The sequence below is a fragment of the Centruroides vittatus genome, unplaced genomic scaffold, assembly GCF_030686945.1.
Source record: "Centruroides vittatus isolate TY-2023 unplaced genomic scaffold, ASM3068694v2 contig_634, whole genome shotgun sequence".
NCBI lineage: Eukaryota > Metazoa > Arthropoda > Arachnida > Scorpiones > Buthidae > Centruroides > Centruroides vittatus.
Window position 1 is genome coordinate 500,457 of NW_027122389.1, and position 18,195 is coordinate 518,651.

General features: G+C 34.2%; 1 protein-coding gene across 1 annotated transcript in view; it reads left to right on the forward strand.

Annotated features, from left to right (window-relative positions):
- Positions 1 to 18,195, forward strand: part of LOC136979746 (terminal nucleotidyltransferase 4B-like) — an 88,325-nt gene that overhangs the window by 57,271 nt on the left and 12,859 nt on the right. Inside the window, exon 4 of the mRNA XM_067275769.1 lies at positions 17,911 to 18,031. Within this exon, the coding sequence (XP_067131870.1) occupies positions 17,911 to 18,031 (121 nt within the window). The remainder of the gene's footprint in view (positions 1 to 17,910; positions 18,032 to 18,195) is intronic.

Sequence of the window (18,195 nt, forward strand, 5' to 3'; positions counted from 1 at the left end):
TGTCACAAAAGTTTTCCGTCAGGCTTTATGGTTATTGCGGTGTATTGTTATCATGGTAAACTAAACATCAGAAAAGTTGAAAAAAATGTTAAAATTAATTTGACGTACTATCAGACTAATGTTCTGGAACCTCTATACTGTGAAGAGATCCCTGCTTTGTACAGAAATGACCAAACAAATATATGGATGCATCAAGGCAATGCTTCCAGTCATACCTCCAAATCAACCTGAGATTTCATCCATGTATTGGAACAGGAAACAGAAATCTATACTATCCCTTTCTAAGACATTTCTGTGAAGTCACTCGATGCAGCTGCAATGGACTACTATGCGTTTTGTCTATTGAAATGAGCTCTGGGAAGCCATCGTCCACAAACAATGGCTGGCTTATGGAAAGCCTGTAAGGAGGAATGGGACCATTTGGACATGAATGTTCTTCAAAGAAGTCTTCTTCAGTGGAAACATCGATATAGGGCTATAGCTTCACAACATGGCCATCAGATCGAACATAATCGAAACTGGTGCTGTGGCATTTAGGTTACTTTACAGGCTTCTTAATTCTTCATTATGTAACGTGATCAACTGTCTGTATTATGTTTGTAAATGTTGTATTCATGCTTGCTGATTCTTTGTGCTAATGATTTATTAGTTTGAGCCAACATGCATACGTTGTCTGTTGAATCTATAGTTGTGAATTGGGGGAGTATATATTAGTGATGCCACGAATAGTGATTTTGCCAAATACCAAATATTCGGTGGCCGAATGTTCGGCAAAATATGTGTACATTTCGTGGGTGACAGGTTACAACCTGTCTCATTGCAGTGGATGTGGTAGCGACACCGCAAGCGCATTTGTTTTATTTGCAAGTAGATCGTGTCACGACACGCATTATGTTCATTGTTACATCAAATTGTGTTACTAATAGTCCTTATGACTATTAGTAACACAATTAGAGCTTGAAACTAAAATTGAGCTTGAAACACGGTTCAACTTTGATGAGAATGACAAATATCTGGTTGCCACTTTTCTTGACCCGTGTTTCAAATCCAGTTTCTTGGGATTAGTTCAAATGCAAAGAGCAAAACAAAAAGTTCTTTTAGAAGCTCTGAAAATTAGTTGTGATGAGTCTACTAGTACTGATGATGATTCTTCTCCACTTTGTAAGAAAAGAAATATCAATGAAAATGATAAAACCATTGAAATACACAACAGTTTCTGGAACTGTTTTGAGAAAGTCGCTACAGAAAATATGTAAAATGATGAGGATGTGGAGAAAAAAGTGCTATTGCAAATGAGATTGATTTTTATATGAAAACTGTTCGCCTAGATCGGATGGCAGACCTTTACAAGTGGTGGTCAGCAAACACAAAACAGTATCCAAGCCTGACAGAATTTGCTAAGATTTATCTATCGTTTCCTGGCAGTAGCGTATATAGTGAGAGGCTACTTTCAGAAGCAGGTATAGTTTATAAGGAAAAGCGCAATTGTTTGCTATCAACAAATGCTGAAAAAATTGTTTTCATTCATCACAACTTACCACTTTAGATTTTAAGTATTAAATGTATTAATTTGTAATTAAAATAAATACATTTCTGGGTAATATGTGCATTTTTTTCCATGATTTGGTATTCGGTGTTCGGCTGAATAGTATGCAACATTCAGCCGAATACCAAATATTAAAAAAAGTAGCCGAATAGGCTGAATACCGAATAGTAGCCGAATATTTGTGGCATCACTAGTAAATATCCCAGGGGCTTTATTTATGTCTATTTTATTTTTACTATCAGTTAATAATTTGTGTGCTGTTGTTCCACACCTGTATGCTATATGCTATACCTCCATTGACGTATTTAGCAATTAGTGTATATGTTGATTTCTGTCTATTATCATAATCCAAAATTATGTGTGTGTGGTTGTGCTACTTTATCTGTTTGACATATGTGTTCTCTATTTTTATGCTAGGCTATGAATAAATTTTTTACAGTACCAGTATTTGATTGAAAAGTCCTCTATGTGCTGTAGTTCATTCATTGTATCTTTGGTGCTTGAACAGTGTGTGTATGCTTGTTCCACTAATCCAGACTATTTTATATGCTTATGGATCATTAAAAATTGCAGGAATGAAAAGTGGTTGGTAGCTGGGGTTGTAATAAACACTTTTATTTATATCCACATTTTTGAACTCAATATTGATGTCCAAGAAATGGGTTTTGGTTCTAAAATATACACCCAAACTGCCGTAAATGATTGGACTAAATTTTGATATAATGATTAATTTAAATTAATTAATTAAATATTATAATTATTAATTTTAATATGAGATGGCACGTAACGCTTCACTCTTGTTCCAAATTCATTTCTAATTTATAATCATTATCCAAAACGCTCTAACCTGTTACCGGTGTGCACTCTCTAGATGACCATCAACACAAAATCAATGATTTTCGTTGATTTTGTGTTGATGGTCGTCTAGAGAGTGCACACCGGTAACAGGTTAGAGCGTTTTGGTTAATACGTTCCGGTGTTGAGTCGATGATATGTTATAATCATTATATCCAAATGTAGCCTGATCATTTACATTAGTTGTGGGTGTATATTTGCTTAATATTGGGTTTTGTTTGATGTGTGGTTTTGGTTCTGTCGAGTTAGTCTGGCTTTAAAGTCAAACTATATGAGTTGTTGAATTCCTGTAACAGCTTGTTTATATCTGGTTTTGACAACTATAAAGTTAATATGTCATTGACATACTGGGTGTACAGCAAAATATCACGCCAAAAATTTTTGGAGTTTTTTGGCTTCTGGTTCCCCCACCACTAATTTACATAAGTTCCCTGAAAGGGAACTTCCCATGGTCACACAACTTTTTAACAATCAGACTTGCCTGAAAAGACATGCCAATTGACTCTGCTGCCTAAAACAGAGGAACATACAGTAAAGTCTAGAATTTCTATATGTCTGGAAGAGACATAAGTGGGTGTGTTTGCCTTGATTTATGATTAATAGGTCTATATCCACCAAAAATTAGTTCAGAAGATAATGATAACTTGTGGAATTGTTATTCTTACATCCCTTAACACTATTGTGTGCATTTGTATCACAGTCAATTAGAAAATGAAGGGGGGGTGAGTGGCAGAAAACTCTGCCACAAATCTGACCTCTCCAGAAGGGTTCAGTAAATCATAATGGATATAGACAGAGGAGACTAAAAGCTCCTTAATGCCATTAACATCAACTATTGTGCATACAGCAACAACTAGATCTCTTGTCCAGAGACCCGAGTTGGAAAATACAGGAATCTGTTTAATAACAAAACTGCAAGTTTGTATTGAATGAGTGGTAATAAACAATACCACCTAAGTTAGACAGCCTCTAACCTGACTTCTGAAAACTTGGATTCTGTATCAGGGCTAGATTGATGTGTTCCTTCACTACATAGTGACTCATCAATTCAAAAGCTGCATGCAGTGTTGGAGGTTAATTTGGATAAATCTTAATATAATGATTTATCCTTAATGGGACAATATATTATGATGGAGTGTCCTTTGAGTCAGCAGCAGCAGCAAAGCCTAATATTAAGCTATGAAGCAGTACATGACAAGTCAGTAGCAGTGGGCCTACTAAGCCCAAAAGCTGCCAACCTTAAATGTGTTGGAAGTTCTCCAACAGACACCTCCTCACATGCTATCTTAGAGACAAAATCCAAGTGTGGATTATAATATAGAAGAAATATATGATTCCAATGTTAATCCGTCTCTGTAATCCAAACAAACACTTTTGGTAGACGTATTTCACAGCAATTCCTGGTTAGCAAAACTATTTTTTATTTACAGTTGAACTACATATGCATTTTGGGTTGGTATAATGTACTCCAACCCCTCTTCAGTGCTCCAACAGTTTTTGCCAGTTACTTGCTACTGAACTACATCTTGGATAATTTGACACTGTATCACTTTTCTTCAGTTTCATTTTCTTATTTTGAATTATGGAATTTTTCAATTTCCTTTTTTACTGTTTTTTTCTTCATTTTTTATCATAGAATTTTCATCACGGAGCCCCCAATGTAAACAAGACTGATTACAAATGGGCTGTTGCTAGGGATTGCAGTTGCTGGATCCCTCATCCAGCAATCCAGCTGGATCCAGCGCATTCTTTGGCCTGCTGGATCCAGCGCTGCGGATCCGCAAATACTCAATTAACTTTCTAAATAATTGCGCAAAAGTCTACGTCGTTGCGTTGCCGCTTTGCTAACTACTAGACTGCTACTAATTACTTACTCACTACTTTACTAACACTAATAATTAAATTACTTATAAATAAACTATACCTTAATCAATCCAACAAAATTTAATAAAGATAACGTATTCAATCGCTTTTAACGATCTTCCTCAGTTACAAAAAAATACAACATTAACTATAGAACATAAAATGTGTTTGGAATAAATGTAAAAAGAGTAGTGCTTAATTACATTCCATTTTTAAACAAGATACATAGATGTACTGCAGGTCTAATAATTTTCGTATTGTATACCGACGTAATCCCACTGTTTTCAAACTTTTAAGAAACGATAAAAAGAAAGAGGATGGGAATTCAACGAGTATATATTCGGTGCCTTTACACAACCAACGTTTCAATTCCAAGCTTGTTTATGTGGGTGCAACAATGCGCAGTTTAAAACAAAGGCTCAAGAGCACAAATATACAATCGGTAAGAACCTTGACAACACTGCGCTGCCATCATACGCAAGAGAGAAGGATGTTAACGTCCAATGGGATCAAGAGGCAATTATAAAAATGACGACGAATAGGCAAACGGTCAATCATCTTGAGAGATTGGAAATCTGCAAGGCGCACATGACAACTGGTTGTATAAACCATAGAGATGCAGACTCATTGTCTACCATGTGGAGATCCTTTTACATTAATTAATGTTATTAACGGACAATGCTGGTTTCATTGGATCTTTTATACAGGGTGTTTTTTTTTTAAACTGACGGTACTCAGAGACATCTGTAGAGCAATCTAACAGCCGGACTGTCGCCAAATTTGGAAGAGTGACTAAGGACGACATGGGAAAGAGATTCCGCGAAGAAAAAAGTAGTACCCAAATTTTCCGGTGGGGGTGGATTTGGTGCTGTTGTAGCAAAACAGCTAAGAATCTGCATAAAATCCAGCTGCAATTAACAAACACACGAATGAATAATCAGACAGAGGTTTCAGTGTAATAACGAAAGTTTAATTAATCAGCAAATAACCTTCTCCCTTCTTCAATGTGATCACCGTCCTGCTGGACAACTCATTGCATGCTGAACACCGTGTTCTCTATGGCCGAACGTAACATGTCCGCAGGAATGTTCATCACAGTTCGAGAAATGTTGTCCTTCAAAGTCATCAAGTTTGGGACACTACCAAGATAGACCTTGGACTTTAAGTAACCCCACAGGAAAAAGTAACACGGGGTTAGATTCGGGGAGCAAGGCGGCCATGCAAGTGGAAAAAAGCGACCGATGACCTTTTCTTCAGTGAAGTGCTAGTAGCTTTTTCGCTACAACAGCGCCAAATCCTCCTCTACCGGCAAATTTAGGTACTACTTTTTTTCTTCGCGGAATCTCTTTTCCATGTCATCCTTAGTCACTCTCCCAAATTTGGCGACAGTCCGGCTGCTAGATTGCTCTACAGATGTTTCTGAGTACCGTCAGTTTAAAAAAAACACCCTGTATATATTTTTTCCGCTATTTATTTTGTTTATTTATCTATATTTTGTCCGTTTGGGCATTTTCCGTTAATTTTCATATTTATTCCGAACACATTTTATGTTCTATATTTAGTGTTCTATTTTTTTTTGTAACCGAGGAAGATCGTTAAAAACGATTGAAAACGTTATTATTTTATTAAATTTTGCTGGATTGATAAAGGTGTAGTTTATTTAACTTATTCTACTTCCAGTACATAGTTTTATATACTTACAAATAACTACAGACTAATATGTAGAGCCTATATATGAAAACTGGTAAGACTGATAGCCACTTAGCCATTGATTATCCGTCCTTACATTATTATAATATATTAATATAAATTAATCAGTAGAATTACCTTTGCTATTATTTAACTTAAAGATTACATTATAATTATAATCTAACTAAACATTTAAAGTTAATTATCATTATCTCGAATGTTAAACCGAACCAAAGTTAAGTTTACTATCTAAATGTGTAAGAAGTTTTACTGATTTATAGTGACCAGTCTAAATAATAAAAGCTTTTTAAGTATTTTTTAAAAAATGTTTTATTTCATTAAAAAAACATAAATTGCAGGATAGATAGATAGACAGATAACACTTTATTGCACCAAAAATACATCCGCGCTGGATCCAGCTGGAATGATTTCAATCCAGCAAAAATCCAGCTGGATTCAAAACACTGCTGGATTGCAATCCCTAGCTGTTGCCTGGAGCCACAAGGGGATCATTTTATGTCACCTATTATACTGCCCAGGTACCTTCCAGTACTTGGCATGATGCCTTCTGTCTTGGCATTGGCAGGTGTCCTTCTTAGTTGGATCCAGCCATGACATTTAGATGAGAAAACCCACCAAAACACCACAGCACAAATCATCAAGCCCCCATCACAAGGTAGAGACATGACAGGGATACACAACTATAGTAAATATTTTTGTTTGCGATGATGCCAAGGATAACTGAAATTAAATAGTGAATTAAAATAAAAATAAATCTTGTTTTTTTTCATTATTGTGGAATTTTATCTATTAATTTTTGGTAGACCCCCTACTTACTCTACTGGCTCCCTGTTACTATTGCTACAAATTTACAAAAACTTCCATATTAAAATACTGCATTTTTTATTGACTGTCTCTATGTGATAATATTTAGTTCACACTATTTCTACAATAGAGTATAAAATTATAACACTGAATTTATGGGAAATTAGAATTTGATTAACAACAGCTTGCTTAATGGTAGTTTAACAGAAAATATTAGATAATAAAAGTGGACATTTATTATAAAAATTGCAGATGTATAATAATAGTAATAATAATAATAATGCAGTACTGAAGTTAATTTTGTAGATAGCATTGCCTCATTATCTATAGAATAACATTAAAACTGGAATTATACTTTCTTTTCTAGTCTCACTTAATATCCCATTTATTCTTCATATTTAGTAATGTATCCTTTTAACTAATTTAGCTAACAAATTAATTTTCATTCATTTTGTGTTTGGTGTTAAACTAAGAAGCTTCTAAATTTTCAAAGGAATTTAATCTTGTCCTTATCATTTAAATTAATAAAAGATGCATAAGTATTTTTATCAGCTTAAGCTTTTTTTCCCTCAGTTGTTTATCACTGCTGCAATTTTGCTGGAAATTTCTGTTTATATTCATATTTTCAAACTTATTATCCAGGTTATATATTTTGTCAACATGGACATTAATTATTAATAGGACAATTATACTGGTTTTAAGCTTTTATGCAAGAATTGAGAAAAAAGTTCTTAAAGAAAACAGACTTTCTTTATAAAGTCGTGTTGTTTTATAAAGATAAACAGTGGAGCTCTAAATGAAATTCCTGTTTCTGTTTTCATTATACATACAATAAATAACAATAATAAGCAACTTCATTCATACTAATAATATGTTTAATGCAATATAGTTTTTAATAACCATAAATTTTTATTACCATTCACTTGTAAAAGCAAAAAAATCCAAAATTACTTTTCATCAAAAATTTTCCCCAAAAATTATTGCACACAGAATTAAAACAACAATTTATGAATGAATTAATAACTATTACTACACTAGAAATTTCCCTGTCAAGCATGATGGAATACTTTTTATGAGAAGGTAGAGATTGAAGAATTGAGTAGAGTACATATTTCAAGAAAATTTGCTAATATTCCTACAAATTAAGTAGTTTATGCTATCTGTTGTAATATAGAGTTGTTTGTTTTGTTATGTAAAGCAATGCAACACTTCGGCGATCTGCCTAGTGGGGATTGCCTTCCAAAAGGTCATTTAAGGGTAACTGGCTCCTATTTAGGCATTAATTATTTGGAAAAAACCCAGAAAACTCCATGTGACTAGTCCATCTTGGCAAGGTGCAACTCACAACTTAACTACCGGTGTTCAGGGAACGAAACTGCTTGGTCACTGGTGGGCCTGGAATATAAGGAGCAACAAAGCAAAATTTCACTTTGAGTGGAGTAGTAGAGAATTCACTTACACACACAACCAGATAATTATCCTTATATTAAAAGAAATATTAAAATCTTTTTTTATAAAATTTTTTTTATACTCTATATTCTGAGTAAACACTCTATTGTCTTTTAAAAGGTTTGCTTGCTGTCTTCTTTTAGTAATATATACGTAAATATTGTTTCGGTTTCTTGAACAGGATAAAGCAACATAGAGTTGACCAATTTTACTCTTACTTTCTCCTAGGCATTTTTTACAAAATAGTGAGTCATTTTAATTCCACATAGATAAAATAAAGATGAATTGTATGTACTAGTACATTAGTTGGATGAGTGATAACACTAAATAACAGGCTCATTAGGTTTTTATTTCTGATTGGAAAATAGAAAGTCATGTGGTCGCTATAGAAAGATTATTTTTTTAAAGAAGTGACTTGATGCAGCTATCATTTTTAAGTTTAAATTTTAAATTTAATGAAGTAAGTTTAAAATGCGCCATTTGCCAAAATATTTAAAAATGTAACTTAAAGGAAATTCCCTCGATGAGCATGAACTCCACATGGTCAATGACATCACTGCAACAATAGTGCAATCACCGAACCAAAATCGATAAAGCGTTTATTTTACAGCTAATATTTTCACAAAATAATTAGTCTATACTTTACGTCAGAATGTAAAATGAATATAATCAAAATTTCATCTGGATTGGACAAAAATTGCAGGAGTGATAAGGAATTCCACATACACAAACACACACAGATAATGGCTATTATATTAGTAATAATTTGTAACATCAAGTTAAATTGTGCAAATAATTAAATAGTCCTATTGTATGATTTGCTGCCCAGCATTAAATATAAAAATATTTTAATTTAAGCATGTGTCATTATCATAGGAAAGCCCATACAATTGTAAACTTGATGTAATATATTGATTAATAGAAATGAAATTAAAGTTGTCACAGATGCCACAAATGACTATTTTTTAGCACTGGGGAATCGAGTGACTATTTCATTTTAATTTGAGCCGATACAAAATTTTACTCACTCATTAGTAGTGTCAAAAAGAGTTTTGAAATAAAACTGGATTTTCCTTTTTGGTCCTTTTTAAAGCTCTATTCTGGGTTTGGTTTTTATAAAATTTGAAATTGTAGTTTGGTAAAGGAGACTGCTTGTCCTTACTGCAAGCACATAACTGTGTAAGGAGACAGAAATGTAATGCATGACCAAACTGATTGAAAACAAAGTAAATAACATTTCAGTTTTAATTTTAAATTACAAGATTACACATTTTTGTGATTTTTTCCAATTAATGTGTATAGGCTTAGTTAAGGCTCTACTTCATTTTTGTGGCACTTACTGTAATATTTTTCTACTGCAAATTTCCCCAAACCTCATTTACATGATCAGACATATATTCTACACCTCTGTAAATTAGCAAAATGTAGTTGATTTTACATTATGTGAATTATTCAAATGGCAATGATCATGGTATAATTTTCTAGAAATACAGTAGAGAAAGTTTAAAATCATTCTGAACCTCAAATTAATATAATGTAGATCTAGATTAGCAGTGAGCAACCTTTTTTGGATATGGACCACAGGTGAACTTGGTAGCTTCCAGCAGACTGTATCCAGTTTTTCTTATGGAACTGCTGGCTTTTTTCCTGCTAAGTACCAACATATTCCATAATCTCCAGTTTACAAGATACAAAAATAATATATGCAAATGATATGCAAACTAGTAATATGTAGTCTATTCTCATCTTTTTTACTGGTTGAGTTTAGTTTGAATGTTTATTCTTTTTATTACAAATATTAGCCTGGGTATGGTTGTTAGGAGTTTCCTAAGTGACCACACAGTAGTTTACGAAACACCAAGCAAGAGGTATGAGAGGATACTGGAAAGAGGCTGCCTGCAGGGGTCCTGCATAGTGCCCCTATTGTGGAACGTTCTAGTGGACACAGTGCTGTGACTAGTCCTTCCGGATGACATCCAGCTGCAGGCCTATGCAGATGATCTGTTGCTAGTAGTTGCAGGCTACAGTTGACGCAGAATGGAGATTTACGGCAACGAAGCAACAGAACAGCTCATTCGCTGGGGAACTGCACAATCTGTCCTTCAGCCAGCCCTGAGGAATCAGAAGCCCTGACAGTGGCCTGGACTGGTGTGTTGGCTTGCCCACCAATATACCGGATTAGGGGCAACCCCCATCTGAAGGGTGAATGAGTAGCACCACTATCGAGACTAGTGAGACAGGACTACGGTCTTAGCGGAGAAGCAATTTGATCCATCTATAACAGGCATGTCAAATACGCGGTCCACCAATACATAGGCTGTGGCCTTCCAAGACTTTTTAAAAATTTTTAAATGTCGAGCTTTTATGCTTGAAGTTGGAAAGTTCAAACTTTTTGGTTGACACTGGCGTCACGCATGATTGCACGGGACACTACACGCTGGTGCGAGGCACCAAATGAAAAGCAGTGGCCGAAGTCAAACGGAGATAAAAACACAAAACGATTACAAACATGATAGAATGTGGAGCAATCTAATCTGACACACAACACATATTTGTGTGGCCGTCAGCCGTACTGATATTTGTATATTTTTATATTTGTACATATTTTATTATATTATGTTAGGCTTAGGAATCTTTCTGTTTTTTTTCTAACTGTTCTAGAAATTGTTGATAAAAACTTACAAATGCAGGCCTCGGAGTCGCTCACTTTTCTGAAGTATCCTCACTTTTCTCACTTTTCAGGTCATTTTCTCACTTTCCTCACTTTTTTGGTCATTTTCACGTGCTTAATTAAGATGTGGGACAAACCAAAAATAATTTTAAAGCCAAACGAATTGCCGAATTATCGGACTATCGGAATAGAATTTTTTAGAAGAAAATACGCGGCCCTGAGCAGACTCAAAATTGCAACTGCCCGCTCAGTGTCGTTAGGTTATAGGAAACAAAAATTTATTTAACGTATTTGAAAAAATCTTTTATGCACTTAAAAAATCCCTCTCATTACAAATTCAGAAGCCAGTGTTGAGTAAAGTTATGTACTCATGACATATTTTCATTATTCGCCAAAATCCACCTTATCCGAATTGCATTTCCTTCTACAGAGTTTAAAAATAAGTATTCTAAGCATCCCTGCGGTTTTGGCTGTTTTCTAAGAAAATCACTAAAGTCCTTTTGCAGGGGAAAACACATTACGCAGAGGGATTAATCTCTCAAGCTGACAACACTGCTGCCGCTTTTAAATTCAAAATATATAATTATTAAAATTAACACTAGATAGTAGCGTAACCTCCTACCACTAAAAAAGATTTCGTTTCTGACCATTTAGTTATCCTGGTTATAGCCCAATAATTTGGCAGATTATTTGGTTTTAATTAACAATCGGGTTATGGAGTTGTCGTTTACAAAAATATTTTTTTACTTGATTTATCTTTAAATAATTTCATAAACTTGAGTTTAATAAAATTACTTTAATGATTTCATAGCATATTGTTAACGTTAAATCACATCTACATCTTCCCATAAATGTATGTTTAAATTGACTAAAAGTATAATTATTCCATATAGCAAGTGTTATTTTCATAAAATGTGTGATTACTTTGCTTGTGAAATATCCATTTTTTAATCTTCTCTTATGCCGATTATAATTGTGCATTAATTGAGAGACTAAAAAAGTAAACGAAAATGTAAATTCATATTTACATATAAAATTTACCAAATAAATTAAAATATTCGAAGTGTTGTAAAAAGTACAACACGTAATTGCTTGTGAGAAAGATTTTCACACGCTTCCCAAAAGGTTAACAACTTTGCAACGATGTTGGTTTTTATTCATCTGCAGGAAAAAGTTCCTTTTTATTTATGAAATCATTAATAAAATATTATTTTACTTATATTATTTGGAGTACTGTATATTTATTTCAGATTTATTATTTTATTTTGAAATCAATATTTACACATCTCGAAGCATTAAAAAATAAACAGTTTCTGATAATGATAAATATCCGAGAATAGCCAAATTAGTGAAATCAGCATCGAAAATCCCGTTCCCATGAAGGAGAGGATCAATTTTATGCCGGGCACTTTCTCCTGATAGAGCATCAGTGTTGGAAAGAATGCTTAATTCACTTTTGATTGTTAAGGAGGGACTGAACATGTATGACCAAAGCCCACACCTTGTACCTATTACAAAGGACGACTGAAGTTAGCTTCCTCGGTGCATAGAAATTATCAAGAACGATTGGAAAATGAAAAGAAGTTAAAAGAATAAGAGAAACGGAAAAAAGAGCACAGAAATGTTTTGAAGAACAACAAAAGAAAGCTGTTCGTAACATGAAGATTATGGAACTGCAACTGAGTTTAAACCAGAAAAATGTAGAAGAAAATGAAATACATGCGACAGTCCAAGTTTTGTTAGAAGCAGCAAACAAAAAAACTGGAGAAGGCTATTAACAGCAAGAACATGAATGAAGTACAAGCAGCACGTGTGATGCTTATTAGTGTTAAGTGTTCAAAAGCAAGAGGAAGCGAAAAAGAAGGAAGCTGATAACATGCAGAATAATCTTAATAAAAGAACATCATCTTTCATGACTGATTATTTACAGAAGCCAAAGACTTTTCAAGTATTCATGGTTTACTGGAAATACAGAAGCCACTGGTTATCGGGAGACAGAAAAAAACGCGATATAACCGAGTAATAAAAATTCTGGGCTTTTACTAAACAGATTATACATGCTATGGAATCTCTATTCTTTCATCAGCAAGTGTTTCTGATATAAAATAAGCTTAGTTTTTCAATCCTGAATTTTATTCGTAGGTTATATCGAATTAATTGACGTTTACGTAAACATCGAAACCATGAACGCCCATTTAGCATTATTGTTTCTTTAACAATGACATTGAAAGACAAATACTGTCGATATAAAAACAAAACATCAATTGCGATTTTATTATACAGTACTATATAAATCGCTTATTAGAAATTCGTGTAGTTTATATTTTTCAATAAAAATTATAAATGCTGTAATTGAAAATTTAAAAAAATAAATATTGAATATATAATAGAACATCAAAACTTATAAAATTACAGAGTAAAAATTCTCTAAAAAGCAAAATAAAGTTACTACTGTATAAAAATTTTAAAGTTTTCGTTCATAATTAAAGAGATCTTTTCCTTACACATTATGCGGTGAATTCGAAATTTCACACCTTTATGTGAATTGACGCAATACCGTTAATTCACATAAAGGTATGAAATTTCGAATTCACAGAAACTTGTAAATGAGGAGACTGTACTTAAAACTAATAAATAAACAACTTTTATATCAAAAGGAAACAAATGACAATCGATCTATCCACCTGTTCTGCATATTTAGCTTTTTCTCGTATTTCGTTGCAAATAGAAATTCAGTGGCAATTGGTAATTTAAAATTAATTGACTCAAATGCTTTTAAAATTTGGGGGACCAAAAAACGCGATATAACGAGTGGCTACTATATTACAGTATATACAGAAATTTTTAAAATGTGTTTAACCGTAACAGAATAAAAAGAAAATAACAATTTTTACCGCTATTTTGCTGAGTTTTCCTTCTGTGTTTTCACTTTGTTTTGTCACTATTGCACTCACTTTTTATTCACTTTTTTCTGTATTTCAACTCACTTTTCTCACTTTTTCAAAGGGGAAATAGCACTCCTAGGCCTGCAAATGGAATTAAATAAAATTCAATGCAATAATTTGCTGAAGCAAAAATGTATGGAAATTGGAATTCTGGATTCTAATAGGCCTACACATTTATCTGTAGATCGGTTTCCTAAAATGTTATCGTTTGTTACGCGTTTACTAGTTATGTTCGGAAGCACTTATTTATGCAAGCAACTATTTTCTTTAATGAAAAATAACAAAAATTCATAAAGGTCAAGATTAACTGATCAACATTTATCATCAGTTTTAAAAATTTCATCAGCTGAATATATTCAACCAAATTTTAATGACTCGCTTTGTGAAAAATGTTGTCAAATATCTTCTAAAAAGTGATACTAAACTGTGATTTTGTTTATTTCTTATTATAACTTTTATTTTTGTTTTTTATAAAAAATATAAAATATTTATAGTTTAAGCTTAAAAAATAACATGAAATATAAAATGTCTATGTATGTATAAAATACAATACATTGAGTCTAATAAATACATAATACATAATATAATCATTCTAAAAGTCGTATTTTATTATTTTTTTTGGACATTGAAAACATGCGGCCCCGACTTAATACAAAATAGATCACGTGGCCCGTAATATCATATGAGTTTGACATGCCTGATCTATAAGATGAGTGTAGAACGCATTATCTGCTATGCCTGTGGTATCTGGTGGAAGGATTCCACCAACGTCAAACAGAGCAGGACGCTGCTGACGATACAGAGACCCCGCCGCCTTGCGGATCACGAAAGCATACAGAACTGTGTCCACGGAGGTGGCTTTGGTTTTGGCCAGGCTGCTCCCATTGCCTCTGGTAGTCAGCCAAGAGGCGGCCTTCTACAGAACAACAGTGGAAGGTATAGATAGAGGCAAGGCATTGTGATCAGATGTTACCCAGTCAGACTTAGACGTCAGACAGATGTGCTAAAGGTCCATCCAGCCTACAGGATAGGACTCAACTGGGATGTCAGTGAACTGACAGGAATCGGTGTTGAAATATACACTGATGGCTCTAAAGACGGTAGCTTAGTAGGTGCCGCGTACTACGTCTTTTCTGACGGGGTACAAGTGTACTGTCAGTCAGTCTGACTTTATGAGGAGGCATCCGTGTTCCAGGCAGAACTGGTGGCCCTGGAGGGGGCGTCCCAGTGGATCCTACAACATCTGGATCCAGAGCTGGTCACGGTTTACTTAGATAGCCAGTTGTTACCTCAGCCCTTGAGTGATGGTACAGGTTCGATGAGTTGATGAGTTGATGGTACATCGATGAGTTGGTACAGGAGATCAGAGGTAGGGTACTGAGGGCAAGGCACAAACAATACATTGCTTTGAGGTGGGTCCGAGTCACATCGGGATCTCAGGCAACAAGCGTGCCGACCAACTGGCCAAGGCGGGGGCCAGAGCCCCATTTGTAATGAGGACAGTGGAACCCTTGACTACGTACATAAAAGGTACTCTACTGCAACAATCAATGACAAACTGGCAAAAGTGCTGGACTCAAAGTACAGTAGGTAGGTCAACCTATGCCTTCGTGCTTGAAGTTGGCCTTATCCCAGTGTGTTGTAACTGGTTGATGACACAGATACCGGCCGGCCACAGGAGGTTTCCCCATTTCAAGTCCAAGTTTGGACAAGGAGATGGTTGCTGCTCCTGTGGGTGTCCTTGCGGCAATGCGAGACACTATGTACTTGATTGTCCTCTCACTGAGGATTTCCACCGAGGGACTAGCCAAGTCGTCTGGACCAAGCCTCCTGAACAAGTACTTAGAACGCTAGCAGCAAGTAAAAGAAACCTAAAGAAACTAAAGGAATTGATGGAAAGGTTCATAGATCTTCTTGATCTTTAGACTTAGTGGATGCACTAGGGTGGGTCTCTTTTCTTGTAGGGGGACCCCACTGCCCGATAAAGTTATTTATACGTTTAAGTTAATTGAGCTGAGTTTTAGTTTGTGGGTTTTAAGTGCAGAACAGGCTACACAATATACGAAAGTTATGCCAAAGTTAGAGAGTTGGACCTAAGCGAGCAGATGGGAGCCCGAAAGAAGTCCTTGAAGGTCCAACTAAAAAGAGTCTGAGATTACCCATCAGGTATGAGAACATACGACCCATGATTAAGGCATAGTCTCTTTAACCCTGTGATGCCAGGGGCAGGAAAGAGTTCGCTTTATGAGGTGGGGTTGTTTAACAACATGAAGCAGAAAATGGAAAAATAAAATCTTATTTCTGAAGCTTCTGGGCCACAGGTTACTTATGACTGATCTAGTCCAATGTGTTCCAGATTTCTTTTTTTACTTGCGTACCCCTTAGCATCCCATTTTCTTAAGTTTTATTTTGCATGTTAGTCAATTAATTATACGACACTGTATGATTACATGTAAAAAAAAAACATTTTTTTAAAATCAAAAAGCATTGGAGAAAGGGTACAGATAAATATAAATATAATAAAAATGTGATATTTAAAAGTAAGCATTGAGTGCTGTGATGTCGCCAATGATCTCATAGCAGAATCTGAATATTTTCATAGTACGTCCAACATTATTAATTTGTTTTGCATATCCCTAAACCACTAAGCACCTACCCCCAGTTGGGAATTGCTGGTCTAGACGAAGACCAAGAGGATACAGAATTTTGAGACAGGTACTGTACACGTGACCCATTCAAGTTCATAAAAAAAAAGTAAGAACAATAATTAATTATGTAAAATATACTTACTTGATGCAGGGTAGATTGCCTTTTCATTTTCTTCAGATAATTCATGCCATTTGCAAATAAATTCTTCAAACTGTAGTCAATGTTTTTATCCAGAGGTCTCCTAGTTACTTCTGGTGGATCCCCTTCCATTGTAGGAGGATTTTGACTTTTTTTATTATTATTATTATTATTAATGGGAGAATTGATCTTTGGAATTCTGCTTTTCAAATTCCAAAGATCAATTCTCCCATTAATAAAAGAGGAAAACAAAGTCAAAATTCACTTGCAATGGACAGGGATCCACTAGAAGTAACAAGGATTCCTCTGGACAGAAAAGTTGACTACAGTTTGAAGAATTCGTTGGTAAAATATACTTTGAGACAATGAATAATCATTTGTTTCTTAAACTTTTTAATGTCGTAACTTTTAAAATGTTAGAATTGTAGAATGATTAAAATTGCCTTTAAGTTTATAAATAATTCAAATGTAATCAAAGATTTATTCTTCTAATTTTTTCTTAAATAAAACTCTTAGGTTGGGATTTAGACCACTGCTTGGCGGTTATTGTTAAAATTAATAATAATTTTACAAGGATTTTGAATTTTTATTTAATATATATCTTATTAAAACATTTATTTTCACAGTAGTACCTTGACTTATGAGTGTCCCATCTTACAAGTTTTTCGAGCTATGAGCCATGCCTTGGCTGATTTTTTGCTTTGAGTTTAGAGCTAAAATTTGGGTTATGAGCCATCTTCTAATACCCCACTGCCAGTTGGCCCAGCAACCATAGATTAAGAAAAAGAAGATGGAAAGCTGCTGTAATTTTGTCATTTTCATTACTTTTCCATGTCTGACAGTCTAGCTTATAGAAAAAAACACAGTTGAGTGACAGCATTAGTTCACCTTTATGTTGTGTGTAGCGCCATTGTCTTCCAGCAATTTCTTGAATTTTCCATCTTTTATTTTTTTAATCTATGCAGCAAACATCGCAACATCTGCAAAACCAGTTTATTGCAGTACATTCATTTGTGTTTTTATACAATATTTGTTATTTATAAGTACATTTTTTTTATTTAAAAACATGTAACAAAAAAATTGTGGTGTTTTGGGGGTCCAGAGCAGATTAATGGAATTTCAATTCATTTTAGTGGGGAAAATCGATTTGACATATGAGTAATTTGAGTTACAAGTTCCGTCCCGGTACGAATTAAACTCATAAGTCAAGGTACCGCTGTATTTGCTTTTATTTAAACCATATTTTGTTCTAATAATTAAAGAGAGATTATATTTTTCAGTGATATTGATTTGGTTGTCTTTGGAAAATGGAATAAAACTCCATTGTGGGACTTAGAAAAAGCTCTACTTGATCATAATATTGCTGATTCTGATAGTGTGAAAGTGTTGGAAAAGGCATCTGTAAGTATAGTATTGATAGATTATATATTTAAGTTATAATATCTTTATTTTTTTCTTTTGTTCAATGATTCTCTCATAAATAAATAACGACTAACCCGTTACAAAGCTTACATCCACAAGAGCCGAATTATCGGGCTAGAGTTGGCTATAATAAATAAATAATT